The sequence below is a fragment of the Prinia subflava genome, chromosome 1 (assembly GCF_021018805.1).
Source record: "Prinia subflava isolate CZ2003 ecotype Zambia chromosome 1, Cam_Psub_1.2, whole genome shotgun sequence".
Lineage (NCBI taxonomy): Eukaryota > Metazoa > Chordata > Aves > Passeriformes > Cisticolidae > Prinia > Prinia subflava.
The window spans coordinates 58,603,176-58,628,088 of NC_086247.1; the positions used below are offsets into that span (position 1 = coordinate 58,603,176).

At 40.2% G+C, this 24,913-nt stretch overlaps 1 protein-coding gene across 8 annotated transcripts in view; it reads left to right on the forward strand.

Moving 5' to 3' along the window:
- Positions 1-4,171: 4,171 nt before the first annotated feature.
- Positions 4,172-24,913, forward strand: part of CNDP1 (carnosine dipeptidase 1) — a 30,857-nt gene continuing 10,115 nt past the window's right edge. For 2 of the 8 annotated variants that reach the window (XM_063397554.1, XM_063397556.1), the window contains exons 1-12: positions 9,712-9,856; positions 10,716-10,817; positions 14,526-14,644; positions 15,439-15,582; positions 16,839-17,001; positions 18,102-18,190; positions 20,117-20,317; positions 21,730-21,814; positions 22,329-22,489; positions 23,831-23,995; positions 24,178-24,319; positions 24,721-24,868. In XM_063397554.1, coding sequence (XP_063253624.1) covers positions 9,715-9,856; positions 10,716-10,817; positions 14,526-14,644; positions 15,439-15,582; positions 16,839-17,001; positions 18,102-18,190; positions 20,117-20,317; positions 21,730-21,814; positions 22,329-22,489; positions 23,831-23,995; positions 24,178-24,319; positions 24,721-24,868 — 1,661 coding nt within the window. In that variant the 5' untranslated portion in view covers positions 9,712-9,714. Of the gene's footprint in view, positions 4,412-6,415; positions 6,615-9,312; positions 9,601-9,711; positions 9,857-10,715; positions 10,818-14,525; positions 14,645-15,438; positions 15,583-16,838; positions 17,002-18,101; positions 18,191-20,116; positions 20,318-21,729; positions 21,815-22,328; positions 22,490-23,830; positions 23,996-24,177; positions 24,320-24,720; positions 24,869-24,913 lie in introns of those variants that run through there. The other 6 variants (XM_063397542.1, XM_063397549.1, XM_063397559.1 and 3 more) reach the window with 5 other exon arrangements.

The window sequence follows — 24,913 nt, forward strand, 5'->3', positions numbered from 1 at the left end:
CAAACAGAGAATTAATACAAAGAAAGAAAAATATTTATTTCTGCACAGCTTTGAATCTTTTAATATTTCCAAAATGTCCTGTAATGTGTTACCAACCATATCCTAAACTTCTGTACAAGGAGAGGCAGTGCTGCTTGTGATTATTTTAAGGGAGTTTTAATTCTGACCAGAAGGGTTCAGGAATACAGATCAAGAAGGGGGAAGTCTGCATCAGCAGCTGAGGCACACAGGGCTACCAATTCTGTTGCCTGGCAACAGAATTTGAGTATATAGTTGTGAATAAAGATACCTTGAATGTGGACAGGCTTGGGAGAGACACAGGTAGAGAGCAGGTCTCTGAATGAACTGAAGGGCTTCATGAGAGAGGTAGAAGTGAATGTACAAATACATGTTCCTGGAGAGTAGAGCTCCAGAATGCATTAGCTTCCAGTCTTTAGTCTGCTCATGTTCCTTTGCACTGATCTGGAAATGATATTTAGTGGAATTTAGCTGGTTAGGAATTTAAAGTTTGTAGACCTGCATATAATTTTGGAAGCTTTCCTTGGAGCTGACACTCATAGATGAAATTTAAATACCTTGAGACCAGTTCAGGAATAATTTTTTGAAGTTCATATAAGTTTTGAGGAAGGGATTTGAGAAATGACATAATATGATTTTGGTTTTAACTGCAGATAAGTTCATACATTAATTGGTTTAAAACAGAAATAGATTAAAATGTAGCAAACAGAACTACATGGGGTTTTTTTCCCATGGAAAATGGGAGCACAAGATGAACTGAGTACTAAATTAACAGAAAACGGTGCTGTATGACATTGCCCACTGTGTGAAAGTGTTCCTACAGGATATGACAGGTAATTGAGTCATCAACATAAAATATTAATAATTAAGGTGATACATTTCATTTTCTTAATGTGCTGTAGCTCCACATCTATCTACTTGCAAATATGACACAGATTTACTGGGACACAGCAGTCACCTTGAAGCTGTGCTCAGTAGCAGCTGATTAGCATTATCTGTTCCAAATGTAAAGTAAGTTCAGCTTCTCTGACCTCATTAGAGGGAGCTGAGAGTGCCTCAGTAATAAACGCTCATCTAGCTTCTTCCAATAATTTGATTTATATGGGAGAAAGTTTTAATGACACATTCCTTGCCACTAATAGGCCAGCAGTCCTTATGGATGTAGAAGAAAGGTTCTGAATATAATTAGACTTGGCACTAAAAATTAGAAAAGGGGACTCAAATAGGAAAATATTTTTTCACTAGCACACAGTCTGTAATACAGCTGTCTTTTCTCTCACTTGTATTCATAGATATCAATGCAGAAATAAGGCTACTGCATCCAGAAGTGCCTGATAATCTGTTTGTAAACTTAGATGTAAACATGCACCTGTTTGCTTTTGAATTTGAGTTACTAGAGTCTGTGCCCATCAAAAGTAATTATCATTCTGGCAAACTATTAGTCTTATTTTCCACTGCTGAATAGAAAGAATTTGGCTGATAAAATGATAAAGTGGTCTGTGAAGCTGAGAGGCTGGTTCTTTGAGTCTAAATCAAAAGTAGAGGAGGTGGTGAAATCAAATTGTAAAATATTCAGAAACTTGTTTGCTTTATAATAGAGCAAGATGTTAAATTTTAATTTCACACACTTTGCATAAGTGTGTGCATAAGTATGAAATGCAAAAGTAATGCAAAAATACAGATTGCAATCAGTCTGATCCAAATATAATCTTATCTCTGTTGATAGAAATTAATGTCATCCTGAGTCCTTTAAACCTATCGAGGTAATCTGCAACTCAAAACTAACAAACAAAAAAAGGTATAAAAGCCTCTTCTGTAGTCTGTGATTAGGGAGAATTGATTGTTTCAGGAAAGACAGGTATATTGGTAAATGAGGCAAAAGTTTATAAGCTTGGTCTGTCACTCATTTTTCACAGATGTATCAATATTCAGAGTTTTCAAGATGGCAGCAGCAAGGAGTGACTTAGATCTCACTATTAGCAAAAGAGCACACCAGATACCGAAAAGCCTGCTCCCCAACCCCCTTATTTCAGTACTTGAAGTGTCACATGTCACATGGATAACATCCATTTATCTTTCAGTTTAAAGATCAAAAATTCTCTTTGTGTTTTTGCAGTGCTCTGAATTTGAGAGCTTGATCTTGCTAAATCTGTTAGTCGGTTTAGGGCCCAATTACTAGTCACAGGAACAAATGAAAACTTCAGATAAGATGACACCGTGCTGAGATAATTCAAAAGCAATCAGTCACACTACTTCAGGCTTCTTTTTTTTTTTTTTTTCTCTTGAAATGTGGCTCTTTGAAAACTATTTATGAGAAAAAAAACCCACTCTTTTCTCTTTTTTTTCCCTTTACTTGTGGAGTTCACCTAAAGCCTCAACTCTGTGAGATGCATTATCTTTCTAATATCTCCACAGAGCATTTTCCTCCCTCCCAGGTAAAATAGAGCAAGTCTAGGTAGATAAAAAACATGTTTACTTGTGACTGGGAAGGCTGCACACAGATGAAGGATCTGACATCTCTGACACCTTTGTATTCAGCTGAGATCACTCACAAGGTACTAAATGGATGGTTTGGACTCTTTAAATCTATCATGTTCCAGAGTTAAATTTTTCACTATGAGTTCTTCATGTAATTTCTGCTTTGGAAATGGACATATGTGCTGCCTCTAGCAATATTTTCAGTAATAAATTTCCCTTTACCCTTGTAGTGAATGATCAGATAGGTAGGAGCAGACTTGCTGCAAGTGGAGAAACTGAGGCTGACATTATAAACACATTTGTAGTTCTCTAAAAGTGACAGAAACTGGGTCCATTTCATGATGGCATTATCTTCAGTCCCCTCTACTAAATTACTGCTGTGGGGAGTTGTGTATGTTCCTGATAGCTTTTTGTTATGGGAATGTCCTTGCCCAGACAGTTTCCCTGTAGGTACTAACATGAAAACAAACAACCCTAAACTCTATAGCCTTAATGAGGAAAGACACCATGGAGGAAGTAAGGGGACATTGGAATAAGTTGTTTTGGTTTCTATGTGCGTTTCTGTAATCTAAGATACTGACTTCCGGCATAAGAAATAAAAAAAAAAAAGCCAAAACCTACCTTATATATATAAATAATTTTCTTTTGTGTTCTAATTAGGAGGCATAGCAAAAGAACACAGATATTGTGGATTTTCTATATAGAGAAGGAATGAAAAAATGCTACATTTAAATTTTAAGTGTTTCTTTTTGGGCAGTTTCTATGCAATTGCATGCCATAGATTGAGATTTACTGTTGAACTTAAAGATATTTTTGAATGTAAATGATTGTCTGATAAAAGGATATCCAGCTCTACCACTTATTGGAGTCCAGTGCATCCCTCTGGTCACCCTGGAGGGTCAGGGACCCTGTCAAAGGGGCCTGGTCCCAGGCAGGAGGGTTTGGAACATGTACAGGAGGGTCTGGGATCTGTACAGGGATCTGTTTGTAGACCTTGGCACAGAGCCCAGCAGGACACAGGCTTTGACTTCAGTCCATGGGAGAGACTACCCGCATTGCAGGAGGAGTTACAAGTCACAAGGGTGAGAAACAGATAGTATAGGTAGTTTATCACTGGGGTGAATGTAGTTTTTGGTGTGTGGGCTTGAGAAGACAAAATGGAGGGACATGGTCCTGTCCTCCTGGTTCTTCTTCTTGTCTGACATTTCTGCTGTGAAGGGGGCACATTTGGGTAGGGTCAGGGTAGCTACGACCTGTCTAGCATAGATGATAAGCATTGGTAATTAACTGTAAATAATAGACACGTAACATGTGGTATAAGAAGTCAAGAACCTTCCCAGCCAGGAGGAGTTGGCGTGTGCCCCTGTTGCAGCACGGAGCTCTGCAGGGCACAGGAAGAACTGGAGAGATAAGATATCATAAACAAAGAGCAAGACCTTGACAAACCTAAAACCTGAAGACTGCGTGTTTTTCTTTGCATCCGGCTTGGGACTCCTCCAAGGGCAAAGACATTTTATCACCCCAATCTCGGGGGGTCAACCCAAGAACCACTGATTGTATCTGTCCAGCACAGGGGAAACAGTCAAAGAATACAATGGACTTGCACAAATAAATAAGAAACAAAAGCAGTGGGTGTGTCAGACCAGCAACGTTTGTGATTAAGAGTCAGAGTTTGAAAACCTGGTGTTGTTAGTTTAGTCTGCCCAATAGCACCCTAGAAGTAGGGAGGGCTTTGGATGATGATCAGTTTGGAATGAGTCTTTGGAATGTTTGGGGAGCTTGGAGCAGTGCCTGTCGTGATGCACTGGATATGGTTCCTTGCTCTCACCAGCTCTGCAAGCCAAGGCAGCAAGCTGAGTGCTGCCCTAAAGCTCAACCTGGCATGGTGTGCACAGCCCAGCACCTTCTCTCAAAGGTAGGTGATGATAACCTTGTATTTTAGGGGCCTGATCTGGAAACTCTCACTAAAAATAGTTGAAACTAAAGCCTGTGATAGTGTTGCTTATCTGGAGCACCCAAAATCTGGTGACTCAAGCACGCATTTGGGTAATATGTATCCAAGGTGCTGTTCCCTCCCCAGGCTTCCCCTTGCCCATCTTGTAGGAAAGGGTACACAGAATGTTGAAAACAGGGAGAAGATGCTTTTCTTCCTGGTCAAGCTGTGCTCTGCTTAAAGACTGGCTTCCAGGCATGAGGACAGGAGCATTTGGTGGAACTGCTCTTCTAATTGCTATTTGTGCACTTCACATTTCGTAGCTAATGACTTAAATGCATTTTTAAATATTGTCATGGGACTTCTCCTCTTTCTCTGTTTTAGTTCACAGTAAAGCATAATTCCCTCTGAAGTGCAGTGAGTGACGGGATACAAACTTTTATGCATCTTTGTGAACTATCTCAAATTTCAACTAAAATTTCGTAATTTAAATAAGGATTTAGGTATCCAGAGTGTGGGATTAATGGCTTATATCCAAACCACTGATTTTCAGAACTGTCAGTTTCTTAGGAGTTAGGAGCTATTAAAAAATAGTTCTAAGTGTTTGATTTTCTATAGTACTAAAAATGAAAAGCCATCATTGCCTTTTAAGCCATGTCAAAACACATGCTACGGTTTTATTAAAGGCCTTTGAATATATGAGAAACTTCTCTGCTTGAAAAGACTGTAACAAAGAGAGCAGAAATACTTGTCTGTAGGGAAAGAGTGGAATGAGTAGAGAATTATTTTCCAGAGGAGTTGTAGTTAAGTTTATAGCAACTCAATTAAAGATCCTGATCCACCATCCACCATCTACTTTGGTTGTTAGCAGGCTCAGTGCCTGTGTGCAGGTGTTTAATTAAGACATGCAGATATGAACAAGTTGTCCAAACAAATGCTCCAGTCTTGTAATTATCTTTCTGTTTTTGTTGAGGTGCTGTTGCGTTTTTTCACAAGAAGGCCCATGGCTGGCCTGAGGTGCACAATGTGTGGGTGGTGCAGAGCCCTGGTTCAGTGGGCATTTCCTCTGCTGAAGAAGGTGCTTTACCCTTGCTATGGGCTGTGGCACTTTGATAGAAGAGATGTGCTATGAAATGCTGCACTCCTTCTTGAGGAGGTCACAGTCACAAAATCTTGGCAATGGTAACATCTCTTAACAAGAGGCAACATTATTGTGAGTGTGTGTATGTATATTCATATATGTATAAACAGTGAGTTCTTTTATTTTTCAGATATTTAGGTTTAAGAAAGCTTATATTTAAGATTTTTTTTCATTTAAGCTTAAAAGAGCTTGTGTCTGTCAGAGAAGAATCTCAGCTTGCTTTGGCCTTCTCCCAAACACACTTCAGTGACAGGGGGACCGCAATGGAAAAATACTCCTAAGCCTTTCTTGAGAGGCTGTGGCTCCTGGGACACCCAGCTGCGATGCAGGAGTCAGCGAAGTGTCAAACTGAGTTAACTTTGTGGTGCTCTGGACATATGCCTTGAAGGACACCATGCACAGCACCACCTCAGTGACTCGTGCCCTGGCTCTTCCAGTTCCTGGACCTCACAGAAAGCTGGGAGGAGGCAGGAGGAAGGGCTGCATAAACAAAGTGCTGAATGATTAGTGTCAGCTTACTCTGTGAGCCTGTAAAACCAGTCTCTGATGTGTCTGTCTGGAAATGACTGTGAGTTATCAGCTGGAGAAAAGCCTCACCTGCAAGGAGGGCAGTAATATCCCTGAGGAACACAGATGCTATTTGGCTGAGAAAAGCTGTTTGAAGGATATCAAGATGCCATCATTTCAGTGTGATTAACACCTGAAAAAATTTTGCTTAATTTTTAAGCCTAATGAATTTATGGTGTTGCTTTTGGAAAAATAGGGCAGTCTCCTATCTCAGCACTCAGCAGTGTACTGGAATTGGCACTGGACAGGAACTTGTTTGTTTCTTTTATCACTTAAAGCGTGCGTGCTTGGAGCTCTGGGTGCAGAGAGAGGTTGCTGAATGAACCACCAGGCGGTGAGAGAGCTCTGTGTCATTGCTCTTCCTTCACACAGCACCTCATATCTTGGTGGCCCTGCTCCTGGAAGGTGCTGAAGATCATTGCTCTGTACAGAAGACAGTCTGCAGCCACCTGTCCTTGTGAAGCGTGTCCTGCCTGGGTAAGGGGATCTTTTCTTAGTCATTCTCGTTCCACTGACACACCCAGGTGTGATTATTGACGTCCAGGGAACAAACAACTGCTGAGTCAGGGTCTTGGGGAGCTTTTCCTCTCTCCCAGCACAATCCCACTCCACTGTTGACAAGCCTTCACAGTGGACGGTGTTGCTTAACTTGTGTTTTGATGCCAGTTGGGATTACCTTGAAGGACGGTGGCTGGGAAATAATCTTCTAACTGCTGTGTGAAGTGGGAAGGAGCAAAGAGGTGGAAGGGCTTGCTGCTGCTGCTGCACAGGGAAGTAAAATATCTGTAAGGGAGGGAGATTTCAGGATTTGTGTGAATGGGCCTCTCCATTCCACACCAAAACTTCTGGGATGCAATCATAAGTTATATTAAGGGAGTATATTGAGAAATGACAGCAAGCTGCAGTAATAACCAGGTACCACTGATTATGGCATGACAGTAACATTCCTACTTTTCTGCACTACCCTTTCAAGAAATGAAAAGTAGCTGTTTTGAAGTAGATAAATTGTTTATAGAGTGACAGGAAGCATTGAAAACCATCATATCATTTCTCTGTCAATGAAATATTGCTCCTGATAGCATATTTCTTACATATTTGCTCACTCAAACTTAGGATTGTCATTATTTAAGATACCTTTTTAATTAAGGTAACAATCAAAACAAGCTTATTCTGATGAAATGCCAATGAAGTGAAGGTGCTACACTTTACCCTCAGGTAGTAATAGAAACACAAAGTAGGGGACCATCTCTGCCCTAGATTGTTTACATTTTCAAATAAGGAGAGAAACAGAGCTAGTGATGCTTCCACCCCCCCAGCTTTATCCTATTGTTTCAGTTCTGCTCTTATTTCCATTTAATCAGTCTATTTCCTCCTGCTTAAACACTTACTGTATCCCAAAGAGGATACTCAAACAAACTATTTGAGTTGGTTCTTTCATTTCTTGTAGCTAATAAGCTACTGCCAAAGAGTGTTTTTTATTAAAGAGATAAACCTTCCCACATTTAAAAATCCTTCTAAACAATATTGGTCATGTTTATGATATCCCATAAATGGAATAAGGACCATAACAAAACAAATCTCTTATACTTGGGACCTTAAACCTTGTTCCAAGTTATAGGCTATAAAATAAAGGGCAATTAGCAATGAAATACTAAGCTATAAAGTAATAATAGGTTTTTTTTCCCCATGATAGTATGGTTCCTCAATAGTATTATGTGATAGAGAAATAGTTGAATGGATCTACTAGATATAGTAGATCTATTTTTAATCTCACTTTTACCATTCTAATTCAGGAATAACTCCAGTGTGAAACACTTAAAGCTAAGATAAATGAAGGCAGGTTTCCTGTAAAAATAGAATTCTGTTAAATAAATTAAAACAAACCTTTAATTCCCCTCCAATTTTGCATTTCATTTGTAAATGAGTTTTTACACATTAATCAAGTGAAGAACAAGTAGCAAGGCCTTTGTAAGGCTCTCAGACAGGACCTGGACCTCCCTTATTACTTATTATCTTATTATGCTTATTACTAAATTTGACTGTGTCAATAAAGGTTCTTTCAAAATGGGCAGAGGACTTTAAGGGTAGAAATTCGTGTGCAGACAAAGCACCTAAAATTTACTACACGTTCACCAGTTCTCCCTTCCACTATGTGAGATGTGGCAGCAAGAAGATGGTGAGGCTATCCACATCTAAGTACAAATGCCGCACATCCCACTGTTCCTTCTTATGAACGTTTTTGCCACGGAAAGAACGAGAGTCAGCAGAACTGTCTTTCCAGGAAGAATATTTTTATACCCACATTTATTTGATAGCAAATCAATTAGCAGAAAATTTTCTTGGGTAAATAGTGAATTACTCCTCCTCACTGGGCACAAAGGGCAATACTACTTTCTGGGAGAAGGGCTTTGCCTTAACAGAACTGTATCATTTCCCACTTTGCAAGGCAAAGCAAAATCCACCTCTTTTCTCTCAGTCCACCAACATACTACTGTAAAGCAGTAACGCTTACCAGCAATACTAGAATGCTTTGTGGCACTGGGATTCCTGTTGAGATACTGGACTTCCAGGAGGAAAAAGGAGATGGGAAAATTTCTTGTGATTTGATGTGTTATTGATTTAGCTATCTTGATTTGGTTATTGTATGATAGAGAGGCAGAAGTGAGCATCTAAATTCAAAATCAATCTTTAGCTTAAAACTACCTCTTCATTAACTGCACAACTTCTCAGTAAAATTGAGATAAAATGTCCCTGTTCTGCACTTAGAAGAGGAGACCTTTCCAGTTCAGGCTCTCATCATCAGCAACAAAGGCAGCTGCAAAGAGCATCTAGGGATAAGGACATTCTTTTAAAATATCATCTGTATTACAGCAAATGGGAACTGATAAATAGCATCTCACTTTTTTCACTACGGGGTTGGCTTAAGCATGGGCAGGGCTGGCCATTGCAATTCTCCAAAACACCATTCAGGCAACTGATATTGCAAGGCTTTAAGAGCTGACTGCTGGAAATGGCACTGGGTGTTGCAGTGCCACCTGCCAGCAAGTACAGAGCTTACCTGTGCTTCCCCCCAAACCCTTTCATTGCTTCTACACAGTCTATTGATTTGGGTGATGCTTCCTCAGTCACCTCAAATGCAGGCAGGTGCTGTGAGCTAGCATTCTTTTCCCTGCAGGTGTCTGGGTCTCCACAGCTCCTGCTCATTACGACAACAGCGGCTGTGTGCGGTGAGGGCTGTGCTTGAGCACTGCCACAGGAAGAGCTGCCATCCTCCTCCAAGGGTCTCATTTCCTCAGCTGGGGAGGTGGCTGTGGCTCGATTGCCTCCTTCCACCAAAGGTATGTCACTTATCAATGAGTATTGTTAAAGGAAATTAAAAATTAATTCTGTTATTTCAGTTATCTTCCCTGATGGTGATTGCTTAGAGGGAATGTTCCTTTCAATGGAGTCCACCACTGACTTGGTAAATTAGTTCCTACTGCCATAAATATCTTTATCTCCTTTCATGTCAAATGTACTTGGTTATTTGCAAACCAGATGTGTGCTGACTGTTTTCCTCTGGGGTTTTTGCAACCCCATGTTCAGTTTTCATTGGTGCTCTCCTCCCTGCACCCTGCACCTGAAATGCTGCATTGCAGGAGGGAAGCGCATGAAGCACGTGCTTCAGGACAGACAAGGAGGCCTTCAAAGCATGTTCAGGAGCTACTTCTCAAATGTTTGTAAGTTTAGTTGATATTTTATCAAAGATTCATCCTAGTTAAAGAATCAACTTGGATTTCTTGTTAAATCACCATGGAAGAACACTAAGTTTTCTTTTAACAGTGCTTAACAACATGGGAGGAAATGAGACAAAAAATGTTCTTACTGCTAAGGAACAAAGGAAGAGAAAGTGCACAACTGACTGTCATGCATTATTTCTAAAAATAGGCACGCTACATTTTTCTATAGAGCAGCAACTGCTCTTTAAAATGACATCAAATAAAACACACTTGACATTGAACACTGAATTCTTTGTTTGATATCCCCCTGACTATCATTCTTTCAAATCATTTTTACCCTCCTCAAGATACTGAGATATTTCAGCCTTGCCTGAAATTTCTCTACGGCTTTATTAAACTGACTCCCTTTTTGACATGAGCTGTTCCAGCTGAAATCCAAATGCTCCTGAGCAGCACTTCATGTATTACTAGTGCATTAGCATGAAGTTCCACCAGCTACTCCTCTCCCTCCCTCCTTCTACTACAGCAAAACATAGCTGTTACCTAATTTCTTGTTTGAATTATTAATATTTTGTGCACTCTACTTGGTATTTCCTCACATTCATTTTCCAAACTCTGCCACTGTTCCTTACTTTTCTTTATGAAAGAAAGTATTTGTGTGATATTCTACGATCTTTCCTTGAAGTTGGATCTGTTTCAAAAATATCACAGAATGATTCCAAATTTCCCTGGGATATTTTGCGTGGTTGGTTTGGTTTTTTTTCCTTCACAGCATTTTAGCTTCCTTGTTTCATTTTCTTAAACAGTTAAATGCTGATGTAACATGACAAAGACATACATCTCTTCTGCATCTTTCCAGGTCATTTGCAGGCAACTGAGACAAAGAGAGAAAGATACCAGCACCACAGCACACATCCTCTGCAAAACCCAAGCAGCAGAAGCAGGCTTCTGACATTAAAAGGTATGTATTTATTCAAGTCACCATAAGGTGGCATATATATATATACTATATTTTTTGAGTGAAAATGCAGAGAATTCAGCAATAGCAAAGATTTAATAGAAGGAGGGGAAATCATATGTGATGAAGACACTGATATTTAAATCCATTGCACGAGCTTGGTGCCTCCAGCAGCTGCGTTCTGCCCTCTGCCATGATCTTCCTTGTTCAAGTATGGCATAACCAAAAAATCTATTTATTACATAAGTGAACCTGAGAAGCCTTTCTAGTTTTCTACAGTGAGGTTAAGTGAGGGTGCATTCAGTGGCCTTTGTTGTAAATGTTTTCCAAAGTGAGGTTTGGAAATTACAAGAAAAATGAGTGAAATACGTATGAAAACCTCAGGGAGCTGGGGGGTTTAGCCTGGAGAAAAGGAGACTCAGGGGTGACCTTATCACTCTCTACAGCTCTCTGAAAGGTGTTTGTAGTCAGGCGGGGTTTGGTCTCTTTCTCCATGAAGCATCTGACAGAACGAGAGGACACAGTCTTAAGCTGTGCCAAGGGAAAGAAATATAGGCTAGATATTAGGAAAAAAGTTTTTTACCATCTCTGGATATGTTTAAGGAAAGACTAGATGTGGCACTTGCTGCCATGGTTTAGTTGAAGTTATGGTTGGGTTGGACTTGATGATCCTGGAGGTTTCTTCCAACCTAATGATTCTGTGAAACTGAGGCATCCAGCCAGCTTTGTGGTAAATGAAGATAATGGCCCTGATGTCTCTCTAGTTGAACAGCTGATTGAAATCCTGGGATTTCTTGACTGTGGCAAAACTAGGTTTCATCCCACCTTCAGATGAATGCTTCCTGTGCCGTTACTATTCCTATCACTTTCTTCTGGGGGTGCAGTGCCTTGCACTTTTGCAGAGCCCCTCACAAATGTGCCCATCATGGTCCATCCTCTCCTCAGCTCATGTGGGAGCCAGCTCCCCGGTGGAATACACTTTGTCAGTCAAAAGGACCAGCCTGAAGGTAAACTTTGCTCTCCTGGGACACACTGCTGCCTAAAGTGAGACTGAGCAACATGGCACAAGCAGAGCCATTGCATGGTCCCCCAAAAGCACACAGGGACAAAAAGAGAAGCAAACAACATAAATGGCCTCTGTGCTCAGCTTTTACCTAATTCTGATCATCCCCAAGTGCCTTGAGCCTCTTTTGAAGGTGACCTTCAATGTCTTGGCTCAGATGCCCTCCTGTATGTACCCAGGTACTGCCCTAGCAAGTGCCAGTGTCTTGTCTGTGCCAGGAAACTCAGGCTCCAGTCCACCAAGGCCCCCTTAGCATCACCCCAGTGTGGGACTCATGGTCTTCTCTCCTCTGCCCTGTGCAGCCTGGGAAGTTGTCCTGACCATGCCTGTGGTCTACACTCCTACTTTCTATTGCCCTCTGTACAATGGGCATCAGTTGACAAATATTTGCTGCCACTTGCACAGTCCAAGGCTGGAAGAAATAGCCAGACTGGGGGTTTTAAGTCTGAGGTGCTTATTGCAGAATTCCTGTTCATAAGCCTTACCTGCAGAAGCTCAGTCCAAAGGTGACTGTAACCTAAATTATCAAAACCTTATTCTCTACCATGTTTTTATTGCTAAATCCCAGAAGCTGCTTTGTCTCATCCAAAGTGTCCGGATTTTTCCACGTTTGCTTCAAAAATTCCTGTAATAATCACTTTTGCTTTAGGACAAATTGCTGCTGCTGTGACTGGTGATAGAAATATTTGAAGGGGATTGTTGATTAGATCCACTTCTTGGAGGTAGCATTTACTGTTTTATGGAGAAAATGATGTGAGAAGAAAAATGGTACTTTGACCATCACTTAAGGTTGGGGTTTAGTATTTTAAAGATATTTCTGTATTTAAATAATATAGCTACATTTAATCTCTCCATCCTAAAAACCACCTCAAGATTCGGACTTTCTTAGCTTAGTTAACAAGTCTTCTCCAAAGCAGTGATTTGCAGCTTCACTCTCCTGCAAAATCAGCAGGTCTCTTTCAGTAGAAGTGTTTCCAGTGTCAAGAGGTGTCAGGAACTGGACACCGGGAATTATATCTAGTGTCAGAGGCCTTCCCAAAGCTTCACTTCAGAAAGTGAAGTAAACCTTGTAACCTTGCTTCTGAGGGAAGGTTGGAAAATGGGGCCCATCTTTCCTACAGCCAGGATCTTCAGCCAAAGTGAACAGTGTTTCCCTCATCTTGTTCATCATGCTTGGTCTTTCAATCTTCCTTCTCTGTCAGAGAAACATAATTTAAATTATTACCATAGCCTATCACCTTAGCAATGCATCAAAGTTAAGGAGTTATGGATGAACCTGCACCTATGCCTTTTGTTACTATTATAGAATATCTTTAGAAAAATACTGGGTTTTGACTTTGGAGTCCATCCTATCATACTCTGCTAATAACAATTCAAGATACCACAGCAATAACTTTGAGCAAACATGAAAGAAAAACTGGAGGAATAAGAAAAACCCACTTTAAAATCTTATCTTGTAAAAAAAAAAAAAAAAAAAAGGCAGAGAGGTTTGCAGGTACTAAATGACTTCTGCACTTATCAAGGGTTTCAGTCATTGAAGTCAACCACAAAAGCTATTTGTTTTCTAACACTCTCCAGTGTCAGGCTTATTTTCCCTTATTCATGTAAAATATGGACTGTGTGTCAGTGAATCCATTTTTCTGCCTTCTGGCGGTCTGGAGGGGAAATCATGTCCTGGGGTGCAGCATCACCAGCTGGGCAAGGGAGGGGATTGTTCCCCTCTGTTTTGCACTGGAGTGGCCTCACCTTGAGTGCTGTGTGCAGTTTTGGGTGCCACAGTATAAGATAGACATTAAACCATTAGAGAGCATCTGAAGCAGGATTAGGATGGATGGTGAAGGGCCTTGAGGAGAAGCCATGTGAGGAGCACCCGAGGAAACTTGGTCTGTTCAGCCTGGAGGAGTCTGAGGGGAGACCTCATTGCAGTCACAGCTTCCTTGTGAGGGAAGAGGAGGGGCAGGCACTGATCTCTGCTCTGTGGTCACAGTGACAGGACCCGAGGGAATGGCCTGAAGTTCTGCCTGGAGAGGTTTAAGTTGGATATTCACTCAGAGGGTGGCTGAGCACTGGAACAGGCTCCCTTGTTCCCAGGAAAGTGTTCCCAGCACCAGCCTGCCAGAGTTCAAGGAATGTTTGGACAGTGCTCTCAGGCACATGTTGGGATTCTTGGAGTTGTGCTGTGCAGGGCTGGGACTTGGATTCGATGATCTGTGTGGATCCCTTCCATTTCAGGATATTCTATGATTCTGGAAATGAAGAAAAAGAAAGACAAGTCCCCTGGGCTGTTGGTGTCTGCAAGTCTTGCCCCAGGGTTGTCTTCCCAGAACAGTGCTGGGATGATGCTTGTGTACTGAAAAACTGATGCAACAAATGTTTCTTTAGAAAATGTTACCCCTAAGTTATTTATGCAGCTGAAACTGAAGATGTTCACTCTTTGGTAATTTTTTTTGATTTTTGCTGTCAGCAATGTGACTATGAATCAATTGAAGTTTTTATGTGATAAAATTAGTATACTTTCTCCTGGCTTGAGGAGATCAAAAGAGACTTAAATAAGTTCAGCACTTTGCAAATGTCTCTGCTTTCTAGTGCTGAAAACAAATGTATATTGCAGGATGTCTGTAAGGTTGAATTTTATCCTTAACTTTCAGATAGCATCCCTTTCAGCCCTGTGCTGCTCTCTAAGACAGTAATGTCCTCCTCATCCTCTTCATCGTTGGAGATGGAGATCTTCCAGTATATTGATGCACATCAAAAGGATTTCATCAAGGTAGGAGCTATATTGCAGTGAAATGATGAGCACAGAGCTGGTGTCCCAGAGGCCTGGGCTCCTCTGGTAGGAGCAGTGCTTGTCACAAAGGTAATGGGCAGGGTTCCAGGTCTGCCACCAGGAGTGCAATAGGCACTTCACGCAGCAAGGCTGTGAAGGGACAGACTGCTGGGGAGCCTGGGGTGAAGGAGGGACTTGTATGGACTTCCACAAAAGAGCTGGTCGTGGGCATCCTTTGAGTGTGTTCTGAGAGAGGCTCCACTAAGCCAAAATTCACCTGCATGGGGCATGCAAGCCAGATAGGATGCTCACTCTCTGTCTGCTTCAAAACTCATTTTTGTAGGTTTGCTCTTTACAAGGAGAGGAATCTTGGTCCCATGCTCATTTTTGCTTTCATTTTTGTCAGCCCTCTGTGAAAAGGCAGAAACAAAATTAGTTATGCTTTGAATCTATGAGCACTTCTGAATCCTCATGAGCATCACCAGGGTAAGTTGTACATAATGCAGTTTATATACTGCAGGCTAGTCAGCATCTAGTCTACCTCCTCCTCCACTGGATTTTAGATCCAGGGCTGCCAATGTGAATGCTTTAGTGTGAGCACCCTCCCTGTTTAGGAAATCAGGAATCTCAACCCTGGAGAGACATCTAAGTGATCCTTCTCTAAACCTTAGAGCATCTGTGATAATGCTGTGATGATACAGAAAGGAAATGATCTTCCAGTGTGAGATTTCTGATACAAGGGCCAAGGACAACAACATTCTGGATCTCCTAATTGCACATTTCTTCCTGTGCAGGATCTGACGGAATGGGTGGCTGTGGAAAGCGACTCTGTTCAACCACATCTGAGGAAAGAAGTAATGCGAATGATGGCACTGGCAGCAGACAGACTTGCAGCACTGGGAGCCACCGTGGATTTAGTAAACTTGGGGTCACATCAGGTGCTTATCTGATTCATGGACTTAAAACATCATATCTACACATGGGTCTGCCTATTGCATTCATTGCTATGTACATGTATGTTATGACATAGTGTTTTTAGAGATAGATACAAATTTATCTATAGTCCTGTACCTACGTGATACCTGCTGAAATCAGGTCTGAGAACTGAGAGCATAATGGGAGCCACACAGGCAATCCAAATCCAAATTGATGTTCTGTGCATAGGAGGGAGTTTGATGATTTTAACTGGAGGGAAGCAGTTTGCAAAAGTAGGACTGAGTTTTTTACTGGGGCTGGTTTTTTAATTTTTGTCTGTAACAAAGCACGAGAACTAATGCATCATTTGTCACTGAACTTTCTTTATGAGGGAGGTGGTTTTTACAAGGAAAATATCAGACAGAAAGGGTTAGCTACCTAGAGCATCATCTTTGGTTTTTCAGAGATTCCTACAAATGATCCAAGGTATTTTCTTGCACTGTTGGAAAGCAACAGGGAAGAATTAATCTCTGAGAAACCTTAGTCTCTAATTTACTTACTGTAGCCATGGGCTCTTTTCTGTCCTGGGCTGTTACATTTCTCCTCTAACAGAAATTCAGAAGTTCAGTAATAGTGATTCTCTTTTCTTTTCTCTGTGCCTTTTCGTGGGGATTCTGATTCTCAGCACAAGGACCTGGCAGTACAGCAACACTAATATTTCAGGTTATGTCCTTTAATAGTTACAGAGAATGCAATTGGACCATGAGGAGCTCTGTTCTGCACAGAGCCACATTAGAGGATGTGGCTTAACCTGCTTTTAAGGCAGTCTGACAGCTACTGCCTCCTGCCAGCAACACTTTTTTTGGTTTTTATACTTAAGCTTACAGGCCAACTGCCCTCTGTCTGTGGTGAAATCAAACCCCAAATTAATTTGAGTGCCTTTTGACTATTCAGTGTCACAATATACTCTACAGGACAAGGTTACCTCTGTCTTCTCCAGTTCTGGGACATAAGAGCTTAGTAAGGAGGGCAGTTATGGCAACTAAATGTTAGACGAGCTCTAAAAAGTCCAGCGGGAAATAAACAGTCGAGGAGAAAGGTCTCAGTTTCTCTGAACAGCTTAAGACTGGATCCAGTCAGTTTTATGCACTTAATCAAATCAAAATCAATTGAGTGTAGAAGTATTTTCTATACTGAGAATTCCACGTTTTCTTGTACATTTGTATGTTTTAGAAGGTTTGGTTTTCCTTAGTTGCCTTTTTTGAACCTTTCTTCTCAGCTGCCTGATGGCCAAGTCCTCCCACTGCCTTCTGTGATTCTTGGGGAGCTGGGGAAGGATCCACAAAACCCCACTGTCTGTTTCTACGGTCATGTGGATGTGCAGCCTGCCAAGAAGGAAGATGGCTGGAACACTGACCCCTACACACTGACTGAAATTGATGGTGTGCATCTCTTCAGAAGTTCTGAATCATTATTTGAGTACACAGCTGAGGTTCTGAGCAGGAGGAGAGTTCCTGTATATTTAACCAAAGCACGAGGACTTCTCCTGTGGTTATCTTTGGGACATGTCCAGCAGCTTTCAGCTTTGATGATTGTTCTGTGACTAGTGGGACCCATCAGTGACTGCCTAATATTTGGTGTGGAAAAGCAATGTGAGGTTAAAGATGCTTTGCAGAGTATTCAATAGAGAATCCACTTCTGCTTAAAAGCTCTTACAGGATTTTTTGCATCAACCATTATCCTCCCTCACACCTCCTGCTCTTGCTCCTGCGCCTTTGTACTTCCACCTGCCATGCTGGAGCTAAGTAGCACTTGTGGTGGAGGAATGTGAGGATCCCTCAATGTAATTATTCTTCCAGCACAGCTAGCTGACTGAAGGAACAAAAATAATGGATAGAGGGTCAGCAGATAAGTAAGACCTCAGAAAACCAGATTCCCAGGCTATAACCACAGAGTTGTCCTTTCTCATCATCTGGGATCAATTCCCATCAGCCATACTGCTGTAATTCTTCTGCCTTATTCCAGTGTATATCCAGTGGGGACTGCTCCAGAAGTTTATACACAGGGATAGATTTCAGTTTCATGTACAGTCATAACTGTACATGAGGTGCAGTTGAAAAATAAATTACGTACTTAGACTTGTAGCTTCATATTTCTGCCATGGCATATATCTGTAGGGTTTTTGCTGATTGTTACCTGCTCTGAATGGTGTGTCCAGAAGCTGCATATTGTGCAAACCCTTCAGGCATATCTGGTATGAACAAAGAGTTCCTGAGAAGAAAAGTGAAGCTCAAAAAGTAGCATGTGGCAGAAACCACAACATGATGTATATAAAAGGAAGGAAAGGGGGGAAGAAAAGTGTACCAGTCCATTGGGAAGCACCTGGACACTCCACCTTATCTGAGTCAGTGAAATCCTGACACTTTTAACACTCTTCCCTTCATCACTAAAGCTTCTGTGGCAACTGTAATTTTCCAATTACATTGAAGTGATGAGGAAAAATTCAAAGATTGCTTAAAAACTTTTCTCTTTTCTTTTTAAGGAAACCTCTATGGGCGTGGAGCAACAGACAATAAGGGACCAGTCCTAGCTTGGATAAATGCAGTGGAAACACTTAAAGCCTTGAAATTAGTAGGTATCAATGATGACTTCTTTATTATTATTGCTAATTTTTATTATTTATTATGATTTGTTGTTATTATGTAGTTATTATGTCTCTGGAGGTATGTATTTACATTCCTGAATAAGATGACTCTTCTCTGTCCCAACAGACTACATACAATTTGAAATATCAGCTATTTCTGATGCAACACTTAGGGCACTATTCCCACTCCAGTAAGATTTTGTCTTGGAGCATTTCTGTTTCAAACAGCCTGTCTGCAGTGTAAACAGCCTTGCTGCCATTGCCCTGCAGAGGAAAACCCACGGGGAAGCATTCAGTGTGTGTTACATATATTACACAGCTCTGATGCCTGTTTTCTTGAGAGCCTTTAAAATGGTAAAATAACAGACATTACAGAATGCTCATGAAGTCTCATCTCTGCTGTTACGTTCTGCTGATCTCTGTTTTTGTCTGCCTACAAGATACCTTCAATTTATGTGTCTGTGTAAAGAGAATAAGCACCTAAAAATGTTCATCCAGAATGGGCTGTTATGTCACCAGCACATAGATTTATCAAAGCAAATACTCTGAATGGGTGCATTCACCAAGTACAAATACAATCACTGAATCTGACATGTTTCTGAGATCAGACATTTGCCTAAATTGCTACAATGACCAACGTAGTAATCTTTAAATAATTGAATAATTTTAGAGTAAACCAAAACATATTTTAGGCTTGCAACTGGGTTAACCATCATCCTTTAAGGTCAATTTGCATGACATAGTCTGTTAGTGTGCTGAGAAACAGTTTTCTGTCTCTTGTATGACATTATAGCACAAACTGAGCATTAAGCCTTGATTTTTTTTTAAGTCCTCATAAAACCTTCTGGAAAACATGTTTTTCTTACCTCGATAGTACTGAATTGACTTTGGTCTCTCTTAAGCACTAGAAAACACAGACATTATTTGCTAAAATGTAGTTGTTGTAAGTGGATATGGTTACGGGTCTGACATCCTTCTAGTTTTTCAAATCACTAATAGCTATCTTGACATTTTAACAAGCAACCAAAAAGGAATTTATGTCATTTGAAGCCTTTCTCTAGAAAACAGCACAGATCATCAAACAATATTCATTAATAGTTTGTTTCTAAAATTTCTGTGGCCAGCTGAAGATCCATCACTGAACCCATCCATGATGCAAGTTAATTTAATTTTACACATTGATTCTTGCCTTTAATCTGAGCATTGAATGAAAAGAGAAAACATCTTAAAACCTCTAACAAGAAAATGAATTGTAACAGGAAACTAAGTTGAAATTTCATGTCTCCTATGGGATGTGTCAGCATTTCCAACTCCCACTATTCCATAATAAAAGTTCTCCTAATTACTCTGGGAAATGCATCCTCATCAATCAGCAGGCTTGCAAATTTATGAGTGTTAAAAAGACAATTATAGCAGAGTCACTGACAATGTCTTCATCACTGTGTAAGTCTGATGACAGACAATGTTGGGAAAACCACAGTCAGTGGCTCCCACATGGGCAGTAACACTGGAAATGTCAGAGGCAGGAAATTTTCTGTGAAAATGCAATTGCTATTAGAGTTAGAATTTCCAAAGCAATTAGAATATTGAATAGCACTGAGAGAAATTCCATTTAATGAGATATTCCAGCAAGTTTTCTGAAAAGACAAAGAAGAAAAAAAGACATTGCTTATTCTCCTTTAAAAATGAAAAGTAGATAAAAACATGAGAAAAAGAACAAGTTTTTCTGGAAACCTATATGTGCCCATCATTGGCTTTTCTAATTAAGCAAGTTATACATCCTACATACTCATTCTACATCTTTCTTATCCAAACACAATTTTCACAGCAAGCCACTCTACTCCTAATTTTAAAGATTTTTTTTTTTAATAAAATTCTTTTTTCTTACCTAGACTTTTCTAATTTTTATGTAGGTTATGCCAGTGAACTTCAAGTTTGTAATTGAAGGCATGGAAGAAGCAGGATCCTTGGGGCTGGAGAAGCTACTTGAGGAAGAAAACCAGAGCTTCTTCTCTGATGTTGATTATATTGTAATTTCAGACAACCTGTGGCTCAGCAACACGAAGCCTGCCCTTACCTATGGGAGTCGGGGAAATGCCTGCTTCTTTGTGGAGGTAAAGGGCACAGGCTCACTCAAACTGAGCCTCTGACAGACAGCAGTGATGTAGCTCTACTTACATCTGCATGCAGAGAAAGACTGGAGGAAAGCTTAATATTTACAAGTACAGACCTTTCCTCTGCTTCCTCTTTGGCTTTTGCAGTTCCCCCTCCTCATTTCAGTCCAATTAGCCTTATTTACTTCCATGAACTTCTCTTGAATCATTTCTTCCCTTGATCCCTTTCCTATCCCATTACTCTCCTGCCACTCCTCCAGTCTCTTCTTATCCTCCCCTCAGCACATCAAATCTGTCCTTGTGCAGCACCACCCCTACACCTGCCTCTCCTGCTCTCTCCAAAAACATCTCTTCTGCTGCTCTGCCCTTTGGCAGCTGATACTCCTTGGTACAATGAATCAGCCGAAAGGGACTCAGTTTGGTTGGATCTTTGGGTTTAAAAGCCACACAAAATTTTTGTAACCATTGGCAGGAGCAAACAAAAGGTCACTGTAGCCAACATGCTATACTTAGCAGGCAGTGTGAGCTACTGTGAAATAAAGACCAGAAATTTCTCTTCCAGAAGTGCTGCCTGATGAAGCATAAAAGGAATTCAGAGAGAAGATTAAATAACTTTAAAACTAAAGAAAAATCTGCATTAACCTTTATGTCTGAAAAAGAATGATTTTTTTTTTTAAACTAGAAGAGCCTTGGCAGCCTTGATTCAATTCTTCTAAGTCTTGGTTAAGAAAAATGATGCTATTAAAACATCAAAACTGATCTCTCCCTGCTAGCAGACAGTTAGCTGTAATGAGGTTTTGAGAAGAATAAACAAGTTCTTTGCAGGAAAATATTTTATGTTAAACCCTAGTATGAAAATGTGTCTGCAAAAAGAACCCATTTAATAATTCAAATGCCTCTATTCTAAAGCCTTGTTATTCAAGAGACCTATAAATTTTTATTTGTTGCAATCTTGAATTAAGGTTGGATATTTATTCTTAATATAAAACAAGATTAATTATTGCCTTTATTTTAAAGAAGATTTTGCATTAAATAAAAAGGGTAGACAACTTGAAGAATTTATTATCCAATGTTAGAAACAGTAATAATATGCAAATGTTTAATGTGTGATGTCTTTAATCTTACTGAAGCAAAAGAGGGAGTGGAGGAGGACCCTGGCTCTCAAATGTGTGAGTGCTACAGACAGCTGAATTTCTCTCTCTGGTGGTTGAAAACAGAGCTCCATCTTCTCTGCCAAAGCAGATTGTTCCTGACACGATGTTTTCCATTTAATAATTAGAGAAAAAGAATCATTTACTGTTCATTTGTGATCTTGTTTAAAAGAACTGGAGCCACCAGTCACTGTGGAAAACAAACACTCACAGAAGAGTAAGGTAGTGAGTGTTTACATGTAACCAGTGGTTCTGGTGCAGGTTGAATGTGGCAGCAAGGACCTTCACTCTGGAACTTTTGGAGGCATCATTCACGAGCCGCTGCTGGACCTGATAGCGCTGCTGGGTAAGAACACGCACCACTGCTCGGGAGCACTGCCTCATGGAGGTCAGGGCCACGTTTAATTGCTGTAGGGCAAGTCTCATTGAAGAAGGATGCCCAGGTTTCCAAACCTCAACACAGCTGTGGTGGTGGCAGCTGAGGAAGGGAATGTCCACACTAAGGCCAGGGCTATAGACATGTTAAGCAGATGTTGGTCACACCTCAATTCAGAACATTTAAGGAATACAGGCAACTTTAATACATGCACACATTGCAAAATCTGACTTTTTAATGCATGATTTGTATCCCAGCAGGATGATGTTTTCATGCCAGAAGCTGGGCTGACACAAACAGCAGCTCAATGCTTTTCTTAATAAATATGCAAAGGTATCAAGTTAGGTGTTGCAACTTGACAGATGCAAACAGTTGTTAGGCTAACTAACTTGGGAAAGAGCTAGACAGAAGGGAGAAGGTGCTATGATTGCCAAGGGCAAGAAAGAGGCTCCACTTGTACTGATATCTGTATCCTATTTTGTAGACAGCCTTGTGGATTCCACAGGTCATATTCAGATCCCTGGAATTTATGACAATGTTGCTGCCCTGACGGAGGAGGAAAGGAAATTATATGAATCGATTGAATTTGATATAGAGGAACACAGAAATAACTGTGGTGTGAAAAAATTCCTCTATGGCACCAAGGTAACATAGAATCTGTATGAATACTCAGCAGAAAGAATTTAAATCACCTATTTGTAGCAGTTATGTATAAAGCCAAACTGAAAGAAATTTTCAGTCAGTGGCAAGCTCAAAATAAAATGAAGGAGCACTGAGAAGTAAAAGGTAAATAAAATTAGTCTGCTGGAAATGTAAGGCATTGCATCTGGGGAAAGTAATCTGAAATATGAATAATCAATTAAAAGGAATAATGCAAAACTAACAGTGTAATGCTCCTTCCTCGCCTACCCCCTCTCTCCCCCTAAGCCTAATCAGCCAAACAAAACATGCATTAAAATGCCTACATTTAGGTTACATAGTAGGAAAGAAGTTGTATTTAACTCTGAAAAAAATGGGAGGCAGATATGTTTCGAGTGGTTTTTATTTAATATAGATTTTGATGTCTGCCAAGCCTGCCATGGAACTTCCAAAGTTACAAGCCTCTCCTTACCAGCAATTAAAAATTATATCCTAAATAAAAAAACAGCAGGCAAGGGCTTGCTTGGAAAGATCTCTCTGCACAAGAGTGGCAGCTGGGAGAATGGAACTGATTAATTTTTATCACTAACATAATTATTCTGGTGTAGGTTCTGCTAACATGGATGCTTTTATTTCCATGAAGAAGCTTTCAAATTACCTAAAGCTAGACTGTAAGAATCGGTAATACAAAAATATGATGTAACTACACTGAGTTTTGATGCTTTACCTATATGAGGATGAACTGATGTACATTTTATGTGTAAAGGTCTAGTCTCCTAAAACTGAAAGAAAGCAGCAGTACCCTGAGGTTCTTCATGAAGACCAGTTTGTAATTTATATATTTTTCCCATTTTTCTTAGAATAATAATCATAATAATTTTGTTTCCCCTCTGCATCGTCTCCACAAAAAACTTGGTTATTGAAAACGGTAATCTTTCCTATTGTGTTATTTAGTGTTCATTAGTAGAGTTTCTTCACTGGTATCATCTAGGGTGGATCTGGCTGCATGGTGTTTCCAGTGACAAGTTCTGGGATAAACAGGTAGTCAGAAAAGAAGTTGCTCTGATACTACTTTGCACTAGGAAATTTTACATCCAAAATTTTCAAAACAATGCTCTATTTTTCTTATTTTTCATGAAAAACTGTTACCATCCAAATCTTTCTGTGACTGAAAGTAGTAGTATTTTTTTAAATGAAAATACACGTGTACGGGTTTAAATTAAAAATCAAATAGCTTTAAAACACAGAGATCTCCAAATACAAACTTTAGGATGGAAAAAGCTTGTTTATATCTATTGTAGCTGGCTCCAGTGTCATCCCTTATATTTTCAAATGTTTTCTTAAAAGGAAGAAATACTTCAACACCTGTGGCGTTACCCCTCTCTCTCTATTCATGGGATTGAAGGAGCTTTCCATGAACCAGGCATTAAAACAGTAATTCCAGCAAAAGTAATTGGCAAATTCTCAATCCGTCAGGTCCCCCACATGGACCTTTCAGTTGTGGAAAAACAGGTAAGAGACAAATCTTTTTTTTGGCCACCACTGTGTAAACTAAGTCCCTCTCAGCATCTCACAAATCTAGACTTGTAGTATGCAATGTTTTTAGCTCTTACTTGTTTCCAAGAGAAGTAGGAATGTGGGTATAAGCTTGAGTTGCAAGCTGAATGCTTTTTTGAGAAGTATTTACCCTACAGGTGGTGGAACACTTGGAGGGTGTCTTTTCCAAGAGGAACAGTCCAAACAGACTGAAAGTGTCCATGCCTTTGGGTGCAAAGCCCTGGCTTGCTGATGTTAATGATCTACTATATAAAGCAGGAAGAATGGCAATAAAAACAGGTGTGTTCCTTTTTAATTTTTTTTCCAGTTCTTAGTATGTTTACAAGTGTGCAGGGGCGTTGTGCTCAACAATAGGGCAAAACAGACTTCCCAGTTCAGTGCTGCAGGCTCTCACCCTTATAAATCTCATTGATTTTCACAGAACAACTCATCAACATCTTCCATACCTTGCTAAATATTGATATGTTTTATAAGAGTAGCCCAAAGGTCTCATTTACTTATTTTTGTATTGATAAGAAACTAGAGTTTTATAGAGCAGAGCTGATTTGTGAAATCAATTGGCTACACACTCAAACCCATTTCTTCTCAGAAGCTCTTAGCTCTTTGCTTAAATATATGATAGCAGAAAAAAGCACCTGGATTACAACTATTTATTAATGCATTTTTCCCATGTATTTCAGTTTTTGGAGAAGATCCAGATTTCATTCGTGATGGCTCAACAATTCCTGTTGCCAGAATGTTCCAGACTGTAACACAGAAAAGTGTGATGATGCTTCCGATTGGAGCAGCCGATGACGGGGAGCATTCCCAGAATGAGAAAATAAGCAGGTTTCTTTCATTTGTCTGTTTTTGCTATTAGAGAAGGGAGGGAGA